At 39.9% G+C, this 14,038-nt stretch overlaps 1 protein-coding gene across 1 annotated transcript in view; it reads left to right on the top strand.

Annotated features, from left to right (window-relative positions):
* MICAL2 (microtubule associated monooxygenase, calponin and LIM domain containing 2) overlaps positions 1 to 14,038 on the top strand; it is a 254,029-nt gene that overhangs the window by 218,662 nt on the left and 21,329 nt on the right. Inside the window, exon 34 of the mRNA XM_055356265.2 lies at positions 573 to 666. Within this exon, the coding sequence (XP_055212240.2) occupies positions 573 to 666 (94 nt within the window). The remainder of the gene's footprint in view (positions 1 to 572; positions 667 to 14,038) is intronic.

Genomic DNA, 14,038 nt, shown 5'->3' on the forward strand with positions numbered 1-14,038 from the left:
GCATCTGCCCATGGTGCAATGAAAGAACAGGTACAATTTGTAGCTAAAGACAGGAGCAGGACAATCTAAAACAGGAGCACGAAACCCCGGGAGCTGGCCCAGTTCTCTTGCTCCAGACTGACTCCTTGGGAGGTATAGGCTGGTTCTTCTTGGGGAAAATAGATTATGCAAGTACTTTGTTTGCCCCTGGACCCCCTACCCTACTCTGAACAGTGGCTGCAGCTCCAATCATGCCACGGCCATAGTTAGGAGCCATGATGACTGCTCACCTCACCCAACAGCCTCTGTCTTGGAGGACATCTGTGATTGGCCTTGTCTAAGGGGACTGTTTTAATGTCTACTTAAGGGCCAGTTGAACATACATACAAATTCCTTGCTTTATGTTGCATGCTAAGGAAGGGAAACATCAGGGTATAGTTGTCTGGGAATTCAGAGGTCCTTGCCTAGTTATTCAAGGCAGGACCATCACAAGTGAAAGGGCCTCTTTCTCCTGGAAAGTAAGTGGCAGAATCAGCCCCTCTTGGGACTCTATGTGGAAAGTCCTTGTGTGACATCTGATCCTGGTGTTGCAGGCCATCCAGAGGCAGCTGGAGGAGGTGGAGGAGCGGCAGAGGGCTTCTGAGATCCAGGGTGTGAGGCTGGAGAAGGCATTGCGAGGAGAAGCAGGTACGGCATCCCAGCAGATCCGGAGCAGTGAGCATGGTCTGAGAATAGTGCTAGCGTAACCATCTGAGGAAAACAGACCTTGTCACCTGCTGGAGATCTGTCAGCATGGACATATGGTGCTAAATCCACAACTGCCGCACACTTTAAACATCAAACTATTGTTTCTCGGCCTTTTGGCCAAGATCAATTGTAAAAATCAAACTAGTGGCCCACTTTGAAATTCCCAGGAGCATTGGTCAGCCCGCAGGCCTCATAACTGGGCTTCTGTTCAGCCCCACCTCTCCCCTGGCTAACACGAATGTTCTTTGCAATTCAAGGATTAAGATAAATTCAGGAGAAATATATGGGTATTGGAGCAGTGTTGGTAGTAATTCAAAACTCAGAGTGAGAGTCAATGTCCTGGTTTTTCCTTTACTACCTGTATGACCTTGAGCCAGTCACATTATAAACCTTTATACTTTTTCATTTTCTCATCTAAAATGGGGATAATAGTGTTTTTCTCCTTTATAGAACTGATATAAGGATTAAAGAAGAAATTAGATTTGATGCTTAAGTTAACACATTGCCTGGCCCAAGGTAAAGCAATAAGTGGTAACTTTTCCAGTAATAGCTTCAGATTCTTGGATTCAAACAGAACTCATCTGGTGAAGACCTACTATGCATTAGACATTAAAACACTGGGTCTGTAACAATGAGTATGATGCAGTTTCTACCTTGAGAAATTTATAGTCCATTGAGAGACACACAGAGGTAAAGAGGTAATCCACAATACAGTATGACAAATGCTGTCATAGGAACAAGCATTAGGGTACAACGTGAACAGAACCAAGAGGTTCCTAACTGATCTTGGGGCGAGGGAAGCCATCAAGCAAGGCTTCTGGGAAGGGGTGATCTATAAGATGAGAACCAGAGGAGGAACAAGAGTTAACCAGTAAAGAGGAGATTGTTTTGGCAGAGGGAACAGCACCTGCAAAGGTCAAATGTGGAAAGACATGAAATATCTTCACAAATGAGCTAGTGAAGGGTTTTCAGGTAAGGAGTGGCTTAAAGAAACCTACATTTTCGGAAATCTTCCAGTAGGGGTGTGGCTCATGAATTGGGGGGCGCTAAGAGTTTGTTGGGGGTATTGTCTCTTTAGTTTTATAATGTGATGTCTTCAGCCTTCAGCATTTGAGATATAAAAGGTGAAAAACTGAGCACTGAAATAATGTGCAATAACATAAACAACAGGTTACTTGTTACTTAACAAGTGAAACATTAGGATTTCAATTCTTTAAGAGTCCAGTTACATGAGAGCGATGACACTAGCAGGTGCAGACCCAGATTTCCTGAGGCCTGGAGTTCATGCAAAGTCATGCATGTAAAATTGTGAGGGCTGCTTCCAGAACCTTGCAAGGACCCATCCAAGTAAGGGGTCCTGAGGTTTCAGTTTCATTAACTGCGTGGTTAATTTAGCACGAGATTTCAGGGAAATGCTAGAGTCAGACTTTACCTCTTCTGTGCTTCAGTTTTCTTGTTGGTAAATTGGGAGTGCTAATAATACTTTTACTTGTATTTGTGGTGAGGATTAGCTAAAATAATTTATGTAATATCCACAGCCAGTGCCTGGCATGGAGCAGATGATTAATCAATACCTGTTTGTTTTTTTTACTAAAATGCACTGGATTTCCTTGCAAAGATGACCCAAATTTGCTCATTAGAAATAGGCTTATTACAAATATAAAGAGTTTCTTGCTGCCTGGACTGAGAGTCACTGTCCGTCTCTACAGCTGCTGTGGGACTTTTGGTAGAATGAACTGCCCTTGTTTGGTGCTTGGTCATATTCCCAGTCCAGAAGGCTCTGGTCCTTGTCTTTGACAATCTGCTGATCTCAGTGAGAGCATTAGAAAAGAAAAGGAAAAACCAGAAAAGCCAGGGTGTGCTTCAGTTTGCCGCCAGCAACACAGGCCAAGAGGTGGCATGGTGGGAAGTGGGGAGCTGTGGGCGCCAATAAGCCAATAAGCCCTGTGTTCAAATTCTGTTCCACTCCACTTAGGCTGAATAGTCCTGGGAAAATCACTTAACCTCTCTGGTCCTAGATTTTTTATCTGAAAAATGAAGATAATAATCCCCATATTATCAGGTCATTTTGAGAATTAGAAGTGTTGATAGGCAAAGTCTCTACCGGAGTATTGCCTACGTTGTAGGCATTTAGTAAACACTACTCATATCATTTTACAAAATATTACTAAGTATCCACACACATCTTCTTTTAAAGAATTTGTCTAATTTTTACTGCATGAAATTTAAATGATAGAAACCAAAATTGTAAAGCATCTTCTGAAAATCTTCCTCATCCCCAAATATGAAAAAAAAAAGAAAACAGAGAGCTATTTTGAGTTATAGCAAAAGAAATCTGGCCAGCTTGTGATGTTTCAGAGGTGTGCCAAGCCAGCCAGAAGATGGATTCCATTCATTCCCTTTATATCCTTGGTAATTTAATTCCCCTGTTAAGTTTATGGGCCTTTTTCCCTTGATTGTCCTTGTGTGGGTGACAGATGCAGATCAACAAGGGGCTGGAGACTAAAAGAGTCAAGTCGGGAGAGTGGCCTCAAAAGCAACCAAATGGAAGTTTTGCAGAGCAGCCACCAAAATTAATATACTCTAACTTGTAATAACATTTGTGCAATAATAATATTCCTTGGTGGTTTAATATTCTATTCAGTCCCTTTAAGAGATTGCGCTGTTGCTTAATGAATGACCAATGCTTATTAGGTTAAGTTGTATTTGAGCTGGCCTGTGCTGCTCCGGTTCAAGTGATTTAATGGGAATTATTTAATAGGTATTATTAGGATAATTAGAAAATGATCACAGTTAGGCAATAATATTGAGCTATAAAGGTTGTGAATAACCAAATTTAGAGACAGACCTGAAAACATGAGTAGTCTGCGACAGTTATGCAAGGCTCCTCTGATAATTATGTAGGCAGCCTGAAAGGGGCTTTTGTTCTGGGAGTTATTCATTAGGCGGGCATTGAATTAGAGGAACATGCGGGGGTGCAGGATGGAGGGCAATGATGGCTGATGAGCAAAATGAGGCTTTGATGAGCTCCTCATTGTCGTGACAACAATTCCTGCTTTCTTTTTTTCCAGCAGTCAGAAATAAGCTCTCCCACCCCCGGGAAGGGTTTTTCCCCATTTTGTCAAGGAAAGGGAAACAAAGGAAAACAAAAATCTAATAATCCATCCCAGATGACAAATCATTATGTTTTGCAGGACGTGGAGAGAGAGAGAGAGACAGACAGAGAGAGGGAGAGACAGAGAGAGAGAGAGAAAGACAGAGAGAGAGAGAGAGAGAGAGAGAGTGTGTGTGTGTGTGTGTGTGTGTGTGTGTGTGTGTGTGTGTGTGTGTGTGTGTGTGTGATGTCTTTGACAGAGGGAAGAGAGTCCCCTCTTGGTCCTAGCTGCCCAGGTGAAGGACCAGGATATGCAGTAACCTGATTCCTGGGGGCCCTACCACCTTCTGGAAAGAGGCCAAGCCCAGCTCTGCAGCCACTTAGACTCTTCTTGGTTGAGGCACTGTTACCTACTGGCTTGTTGCTTGTCAATATGATGATCAGTGTTACATACTAGGGGCATGGAATACCCCAGTCTAGCAAGAGACCACCATTCAAATTTAAATGGTCTGGATAACACAATCTGGGCTTTCTTTCAATACCTGGAATCTGATGAAAACTGAATAACTTCGAAAGAGAAAGGATTTCTCCCCAGGGGAGGTCGATGAGAATAATTATTCCCTTATAGCTTTACCAGCTTTGGGGAAGATTTACCAGCTAGTTGTCTGCATGGAGCTTCTTGCCTTTTTTGGAGCCAGATGGTTTCTTCTTCCCGGAGATTGAGGGGGTTTACCAAGAAAAATTAGGATGCACAAGGTGCCAGCAGGTGGCAGCAGGAGCACACATTATGTGAGAAATGCTAGCGAAAGCCTCTCCAGGACCGGGGAAGTAGCTGGGCTTACACTCCATGGTTTTCACTGCTGCTGAGGACCCGAGGAATAAAAATTCCTGGATAATGTACAGTGAGGTGTCCTGGACAGAGCACAGGCATTAGAATCAGACACTCCTGAGTTTGAATCCCAATGTAGTCCCTATACAATTATTTACTTTTCTGCCAAATTTTCTCATCTGTAAAATTGAATTAATAATACCAACCTCACAGGGGTGATATGAAGAAAAGATTAAGTGAAATAATGTTAGTAAAGCACCCAAAAAAGGGCCTGAAATAAAATAGGTATTCAAAAATATTCCTTCTCTTTTCTTTTATATCCCTATTATTATAAAACACAGCTGGATGGTCAATGACTTCTCAAATTGTATTTATTTGTTTGTTCATCCATTCACATTCATTTGTAACTATACTCCCTACAAGAGATTTAAGCTGGTTTCTCTAAATATTTGTAATACATGAATTTCGCATGCCTGATCCAAACAAGGATCTCAATGAGGACTCATTGTTATCACTCCCACACCCCCGCCACCACCACCCCCAAAAAACAGTAATGCGATAAAAGCTGTTCAACAAAGACAGCAGACTATGGGTTTGGAGGCATGCCTCTCTGACACTCTGCCACAATTTGGGAATGGGTTTTAGGAAATAGATATTCTTTAGGTTTCCTTCCATAACTATTTGTTCTCAAAAGGTACTGGAAGGCAGTGAGTTAATGGTTGTACCCTTTCATCCATCATTAGACATGGCTGGTTGCTGTGCATTCGTAAGTCAGCAGAGCAGGGGAAGGGTTGAGATCTTCTGTGATTCTAAAGGAGTCTCTCTAAATACAGGTAGCCATGAACACAGAAACACAGATAATATTATTTTGTCACATAATATAATGGGATATTGTCAGAAAAGGACACCAACCTTATAGATAATGGTCAGGAGTAATAAGACTTCAAAGTGGATGATTAAGCATGCAAGGAACTTGGGTTGTTTGCCACAACTATATAGGTGCAAAAAGTAAACAACAAAATTCAGTACATCAGAGCAAGAGAGTTTATTATTCACAGCATAGCAAACAGCAGGAACATCAGCTCGGTAGCCCAAGTTGCCGTGTCCCCAAGTCCCATGGTGTGACATGATGAGCCCAGATGGCACCTGTGCATGCAGTGAGTTGTCCCATAGCTAGGGAACCCCAGGAAAAGGACTCAGCAGCTTTTATAGCAAGCAGTAAATGAGCCAATTCCCCTTTCCCAGGAAGCAAGTAGTTGTGCAGTAGTCACACAGTAGTATCCTGACCCACTTCTTGGAATTCTCTACCTGACTAGTTAGAGGAATGGCTAAGGTTCAGAGGATGGTAGGGCCTTGCAGTTTGGCTCACTCAGCAAAGATGTACAGGGACACTCCTAGTCTATGGAAGACTGGCTCACTCAACAAATACCAACAGTCCGCTTGCTGTATATTCACCTCTGTTTCCAGCTTCACTGGCCACTCTGTAGGAAGTCCATGGCCTCACTGCAAGCCAAATATTGAACAAACGTATTAATGAGAGACGAAAGCTGACCCTCGCAAGTTGTTTTTTAAAAATAAGACAGAAGACAGAAATAAAGAAGAAATGGAAAGGGCAGATGCAACCGCAGATACAGCAAAGATTCAAAAAGATAAAAGAATGTAACAAACACTTAATCCCGTTAGTTTTTAAATCTGGTAATCTAAGGGTGATTTTATAACTACCATATTGAAAAATTAAAGAGGAAAATCTTATGGTCTTTTCAATAGAAGAAGGAAAATCATTTGACACAATTTAACATCCATTTGCTAAAAACTTTTAGCAAAAAAAAAAAAGCAATAGAACAGAATAGAACTTTCTTAATTGGAACATATTTTCCAAAACCATGTGGCAAACATCACTGTTAAATCGAAGCATTTCTTTAAAAATCAGTAATAAAATAATGTTGCCTACTCTTAAGTCTTCTATTTAACTTTGTGCAGGAGATCCCAACCAGTGTGGTAAGACAAGGCAGAGAAAGGCAAGAGGTTTGGAAAGAAAGAAAAAAAAAATTTGTTGTTTCCAGATGCTAGGATTGTCTATATGAAAAAAACCCCAAAATGTACAAGTAAACTATTAAACATAATAAGGACCTAAATAACAGTGACTGGATATAAGCTCAAACTAGAAAAATTAATTGCATTTCAATATCTCAGCATGAAACACCTAGAAAATGAAGTAACAAAGATACCACTTATATTAACATCAAAAATATAAGGTACCTAGGAGTAAATCTAGCAAAAAACATGTACTATCTTATGGAGCCAATTTTAATACTTTTCTGAAAGTCATCAAACGACCCAAACATAATCTTATATATATGAAAAGTTGATATAAGCCAGCAGTAGCATTAGAGATCACAGGAAGTAAGTGATTCTGAGACAATTGGTTTCCATAGAGGAAAAAACGAAATTGAGTCTTGTTTCATACCATGCAAACAAATCAATTCCATAAAGATTAAGGACTTTAATGTGAAAATTGAAACTTGAGATGTTAAGAATCTTTTTTTGACCTCAAGTTGTTAGTCAATAGATACTATAAAGGAAATGAAAAGACACTCATTTGGAAAATATACAGTCACACTCTGTTATCCACAGAGGATTTGTTCCAGAACCCCTGAAGATACCAAAATTTGAGGATGCTCAAGTCCCTGATATAAAATGGCAAAGTCACTGCGTATAACCTATGCACGTCCTCTTGCATACTTGAAATCATCTCTAGATTACTCATAATACTGAATACAGTGTAAATGTTGTGTAAATAGTTGTTATACCATGTTGTTTAGGGAATAATGACAAGAAAAAGAGTCTGTGTATGTTCAGTACAGACACAACCATCCTTCTTTTATCCAGAATATTTTCTTTTCTTTTTTTAATTTTATTATTATTATACTTTAAGTTTTAGGGTACATGTGCACAGCGTGCAGGCTAGTTACATATGTATACATGTGCCATGTTGGTGTGCTGCACCCATTAACTCGTCAATTAGCATTAGGTATATCTCCTAATGCTATCGCTCCCCCCTCCCCCCACCCCCCCACAACAGTCCCCGGTGTGTGATGTTCCCCTTCCTGTGTCCATGTGTTCTTATTGTTCAATTCCCACCTGTGAGTGAGAACATGTGGTGTTTGGTTTTTTTGTCCTTGTGATAGTTTGCTGAGAATGATGGTTTCCAGCTTTATCCATGTCCCTACAAAGGACATGAACTCTTCATTTTTTATGGCTGCATAGTATTCCATGGTGTATATGTACATTTTCTTAGTCCAGTCTATCATTGATGGACATTTGGGTTGGTTCCAAGTCTTGGCTATTGTGAATAGTGCTGCAATAAACATACGTGCACATGTGTCTTTATAGCAGCATGACTTATAATCCTTTGGGTATATACCCAGTAATGGGATGGCTGGGTCAAATGGTATTTCTGTTCTAGATCCCTGAGGAATCACCACACTGTCTTCCACAATGGTTGAACTAGTTTACAGTCCCACCAACAGTGTAAAAGTGTTCCTATTTCTCCACATCCTCTCCAGCACCTGTTGTTTCCTGACTTTTTAATGATCGCCATTCTAACTGGTGTGAGATCGTATCTCATTGTGGTTTTGATTTGCATTTCTCTGATGGCCAGTGATGATGAGCATCTTTTCATGGGTCTTTTGGCTGCATAAATGTCTTCTTTTGAGAAGTGTCTCTTCATATCCTTCACCCACTTTTTGATGGGATTGTTTGTTTTTTTCTTGTAAATTTGTTTGAGTTCATTGTAGATTCTGGATATTAGCCCTGGATATTAGCCCTTTGTCAGATGAGTAGGTTGCAAAAATTTTCTCCCATTCTGTAGGTTGCCTGTTCACTCTGATGGTAGTTTCTTTTGCTGTGCAGAAGCTCTTGAGTTTAATTAGATCCGATTTGTCAATTTTGGCTTTTGTTGCCATTGCTTTTGGTGTTTTAGACATGAAGTCCTTGCCCATGCCTATGTCCTGAATGGTATTGCCTAGGTTTTCTTCTAGGGTTTTTATGGTTTTAGGTCTAACATGTAAGTCTTTAATCCATCTTGAATTAATTTTTGTATAAGGTGTAAGGAAGGGATCCAGTTTCAGCTTTCTACATATGGCTAGCTACTTTTCCCAGCACCATTTATTAAATAGGGAATCCTTTCCCCATTTCTTGTTTTTGTCAAGTTTGTCAAAGATCAGATAGTTGTAGATATGCAGCATTATTTCTGAGAGCTCTGTTCTGTTCCATTGGTCTGTGTATCTGTTTTGGTACCAGTACCATGTTGTTTTGGTTACTGTAGCCTTGTAGTACAGTTTGAAGTCAGGTAGCATGATGCCTCCAGCTTTGTTCTTTTGGCTTGGGATTGACTTGACAATGCGGGCTCTTTTTTGGTTCCATATGAACTTTAAAGAAGTTTTTCCAATTCTGTGAAGAAAGTCATTGGTAGCTTGATGGGGATGGCATTGAATCTATAAATTACCTTGGGCAGTATGGCCATTCTCATGATATTGATTCTTCCTACCCATGAGCATGGAATGTTCTTCCATTTGTTTGTATCCTCTTTTATTTCATTGAGCACTGGTTTGTAGTTCTCCTTGAAGAGGTCCTTCACATCCCTTGTAAGTTGGATTCCTAGGTATTTTATTCTCTTTGAGGCAGTTGTGAATGGGAGTTCACTCATGATTTGGCTCTCTGTTTGTCTATTATTGGTGTATAAGAATGTTTGTGATTTTTGCACATTGATTTTGTATCCTGAGACTTTGCTGAAGTTGCTTATCAGCTTAAGGAGATTTTGGGCTGAGACAATGGGGTTTTCTAGATATACAATCATGTCATCTGCAAACAGGGAAATTTGACTTCCTCTTTTCCTAATTGAATGCCCTTTATTTCCTTCTCCTGCCTGATTGCCCTGACCAGAACTTCCAACACTATATTGAATAGGAGTGGTGAGAGAGGGCATCCCTGTCTTGTGCCAGTTTTCAAAGGGAATGCTTCCAGTTTTTGTCCATTCAGTATGATATTGGCTGTCAGTTTGTCATAGATGGCTCTTATTATTTTGAGATACATCCCATCAATACCTAATTTCTTGAGAGTTTTTAGCATGAAGGGTTGTTGAATTTTGTCAAAGGCCTTTTCTGCATCTATTGAGATAATCATGTGGTTTTTGTCTTTGGTTCTGTTTATATGCTGGATTGCGTTTATTGATTTTCATATGTTGAACCAGCCTTGCATCCCAGGGATGAAGCTGACTTGAGCATGGTGGATAAGCTTTTTGATGTGCTGCTGGATTCAGTTTGCCAGTATTTTATTGAGGATCTTTGCATCAATGTTCATCAAGGATATTGGTCTAAAATTCTCTTTTTTTGTTGTGTCTCTACCAGGCTTTGGTATCAGGATGATGCTGGCCTCATAAAATGAGTTAGGAAGGATTCCTTCTTTTTCTGTTGATTGGAATAGTTTCAGAAGGAATGGTTCCAGCTCCTCCTTGAACCTCTGGTAGAATTTGGCTGTGAATCCATCTGGTCCTGGACTTGTTTTGGTTGGTAAGCTATTAATTATTGCCTCAATTTCAGAGCCTGTTATTGGTCTATTCAGAGATTCAACTTCTTCCTGGTTTAGTCTTGGGAGGGTGTATGTGTCGAGGAATTTATCCATTTCTTCTAGATTTTCTAGTTGATTTGCGTAGAGGTGTTTATAGTATTCTCTGATGGTAGTTTGTATTTCTGTGGGATCGGTGGTGATATCCCCTTTGTCATTTTTTATTGCGTCCATTTGATTCTTCTCTCTTTTATTCTTTATTAGTCTTGCTAGCGGTCTATCAATTTTGTTGATCTTTTCAAAAAACCAGCTCCTGGATTCATTGACTTTTTGAAGGGTTTTTTGTGTCTCTATTTCCTTCAGTTCTGCTCTGATCTTAGTTATTTCTTGCCTTCTGCTAGCTTTTGAATGTGTTTGCTCTTGCTTCTCTAGTTCTTTTAATTGTGATGTTAGGGTGTCAATTTTAGATCTTTCCTGCTTCCTTTTGTGGGCATTCAGTGCTATAAATTTCTGTCTACACACTGCTTTGAATGTGTCCCAGAGATTCTGGTATGTTTCGTCTTTGTTCTCGTTGGTTTCAAAGAACATCTTTATTTCTGCCTTCATTTCATTATGTACCCAGTAGTCATTCAGGAGCAGGTTGTTCAGTTTCCATGTAGTTGAGTGGTTTTGAGTGAGTTTCTTAATCCTGAGTTCTAGTTTGATTGCACTATGGTCTGAGAGACAGTTTGTTATAATTTCTGTTCTTTTACATTTGCTGAGGAGAGCTTTACTTCCAACTATGTGGTCAGTTTTGGAATAGGTGTGGTGTGGTGCTGAAAAGAATGTATATTCTGTTGATTTGGGGTGGAGAGTTCTGTAGGTGTCTAGTAGGTCCGCTTGGTGCAGAGCTGAGTTCAATTCCTGGGTATCCTTGTTAACTTTCTGTCTCGTTGATCTGTCTAATGTTGACAGTGGGGTGTTAAAGTCTCCCATTATTATTGTGTGGGAGTCTAAGTCTCTTTGTAGGTCACTAAGGACTTGCTTTATGAATCTGTGTGCTCCTGTATTGGGTGCATATATATTTAGGATAGTTAGCTCTTCTTGTTGAATTGATCCCTTTACCATTATGTAATGGCCTTCTTTGTCTCTTTTGATCTTTGTTGGTTTAAAGTCTGTTTTATCAGAGACTAGGATTGCAACCCCTGCCTTTTTTTGTTCTCCATTTTCTTGGTAGATCTTCCTCCATCCCTTTATTTTGAGCCTATGTGTGTCTCTGCACGTGAAATGGGTTTCCTGAATACAGCACACTGATGGTTCTTGACTCTTTATCCAATTTGCCAGTCTGTGTCTTTTAATTGGAGCATTTAGCCCGTTTATGTTTAAGGTTAATATTGTTATGTGTGAATTTGATCCTGTCATTATGATGTTAGCTGGTTATTTTGCTCGTTAGTTGATGCGGTTTCTTCCTAGCCTTGATGGTCTTTACAATTTGGCATGTTTTTGCAGTGGCTGGTACCAGTTGTTCCTTTCCATATTTAGTGCTTCCTTCAGGAGCTTTTTTAGGGCAGGCCTTGTGGTGACAAAATCTCTCAGCATTTGCTTGTCTGTAAAGTATTTTATTTCTCCTTCACTTATGAAGCTTAGTTTGGCTGGATATGAAATTCTGCGTTGAGAATTGTTTTCTTTAAGAATGTTGAATATTGGCCCCTACTCTCTTCTGGCTTGTAGAGTTTCTGCAGAGAGATCAGCTGTTAGTCGGATAGGCCTCCCTTTGTGGGTAACCTGACCTTTCTCTCTGGCTGCCCTTAACATTTTTTCCTTCATTTCAACTTTGGTGAATCTGACAGTTATGTGTCTTGGAGTTGCTATTCTCGAGGAGTATCTTTGTGGCATTCTCTGTATTTCCTGAATCTGAATGTTGGCCTGCCTTGCTAGATTGGGGAAGTTCTCCTGGATAATATCCTGCAGAGTGTTTTCCAACTTGATTCCATTTTCCCCATCACTTTCAGGTACACCAGTCATATGTAGATTTGGTCTTTTCACATAGTCCCATATTTCTTGGAGGCTTTGTTCGTTTCTTTTTATTCTTTTTTCTCTAAACTTCTCTTCTCACTTCATTTCATTCATTTCATCTTTCATCGCTGATACCCTTTCTTCCAGTTGATCACATCAGCTACTGAGGCTTGTGCATTTGTCACATAGTTCTCATGCCGTGGTTTTCAGCTCCATCAGGTCCTTTAAGGACTTCTCTTCATTGATTATTCTAGTTAGCCATTGGTCCAATTTTTTTTCAAGGTTTTTAACTTTTTTGCCATTGGTTCGAACTTCCTCCTTTAGCTCATAGTAGTTTGATCTTCTGAAGCCTTCTCTCAACTCATCAAAGTCATTCTCCATCCAGCTTTGTTCCGTTGCTGGTGAGGAGCTGTGTTCCTTTGGATGAGGAGAGGCGCTCTGATTTTTAGAGTTTCCCGTTTTTCTGCTCTGTTTTTTCCCCATCTTTGTGGTTTTATCTACCTTTGGTCTTTGATGATGGTGATGTACAGATGGGTTTTTGGTGTGGATGTCCTTTCTGTTTGTTAGTTTTCCTTCTAACAGTCAGGACCCTCAGCTGCAGGTCTGTTGGAGTTTGCTGGAGATCCACTCCAGACCCATTTGCCTGGGTATCAGCAGTGGTGGCTGCAGGACAGCGGATATTGGTGAACCGCAAATGCTGCTGCCTGATCGTTCCTTTGGAAGTTTTGTCTCAGAGGAGTACCCAGCCGTGTGAGGTGTCAGTCTGCCCCTACTGGGGGGTGCCTCCCAGTTAGGCTACTCGGGGGTCAGGGACCCACTTGAGGAGGCAGTCTGCCCGTTCTCAGTTCTCAAGCTGTGTGCTGGGAGAACCACTACTCTCTTCAAAGTTCAGTTGGAAATGCAGAAATCACCCATCTTCTGCATCACTCACGCTGGGAGCTATAGACTGGAGCTGTTCCTATTCAGCCATCTTGGCTCTACCTTCCAGAATATTTTCAATCCACAGTTGGTTGAATCTGAGGATGTAGAACCCTCAGATACAGACGGTCAACTGTGTTTGCAAAAAAATATAACCAAAAAAGAATCAGCATTCTAGAATATTCCCACTCTTACAAATCAGTAAGAAATAGGCAAACAACCCAGTATAAATATAGACAAATGACATAAATATTCTCTTCACAGAAGAATACTTAATGTCCAATAAATCTATGAAAAAGACTGGAAAATACAAATAATTCAGACTACAGTAAAAAACTATTGAAAACTATTAAATTATTAGAACTTTAAAAATCTGATAATACTAAGCATTTGGCAAGGGTGAGGGACAAGGTGCACTCTTATTCAATGTTAATGGGAACACAAATTGTCACAACACTTTGGAAAACAATTTGGCTTTAGGCTGTAAAGTTGAATATGTGCATACCCTACAATTTAAGAATTTCATTCCTAATATATACTCCAGAGAAACTCTTACCCACATGGCCAAAAAGACACATACAAGAATGCTCATAACAGCATCACTCATAATAACAGAACTCTAAGAACAACTCAGATACCCATTAACAGGAAAATGGATAATTTGTGGTATAGTCATACAACCGAATATTATATATACAGCAGTGAAAATGAATCAGTCACATGGATGCATTTTTACAACATAATTTTGAATTTAAAACAAGCAAGTTATGGAGGAATACATATAGTATAATACAATTTCAATAAAGCCCAAAGTCAAGAAAAACTAATTTTTTTGTTTCTAAAAAATATACAGATTAAAACAAAACAAAAAGTAATTTAAAAGGGAAAGATTAGAATTTTTGTTTTTCAGC

Source organism: Gorilla gorilla, chromosome 9, assembly GCF_029281585.2.
Source record: "Gorilla gorilla gorilla isolate KB3781 chromosome 9, NHGRI_mGorGor1-v2.1_pri, whole genome shotgun sequence".
NCBI classification, from domain to species: Eukaryota; Metazoa; Chordata; class Mammalia; order Primates; family Hominidae; genus Gorilla; species Gorilla gorilla.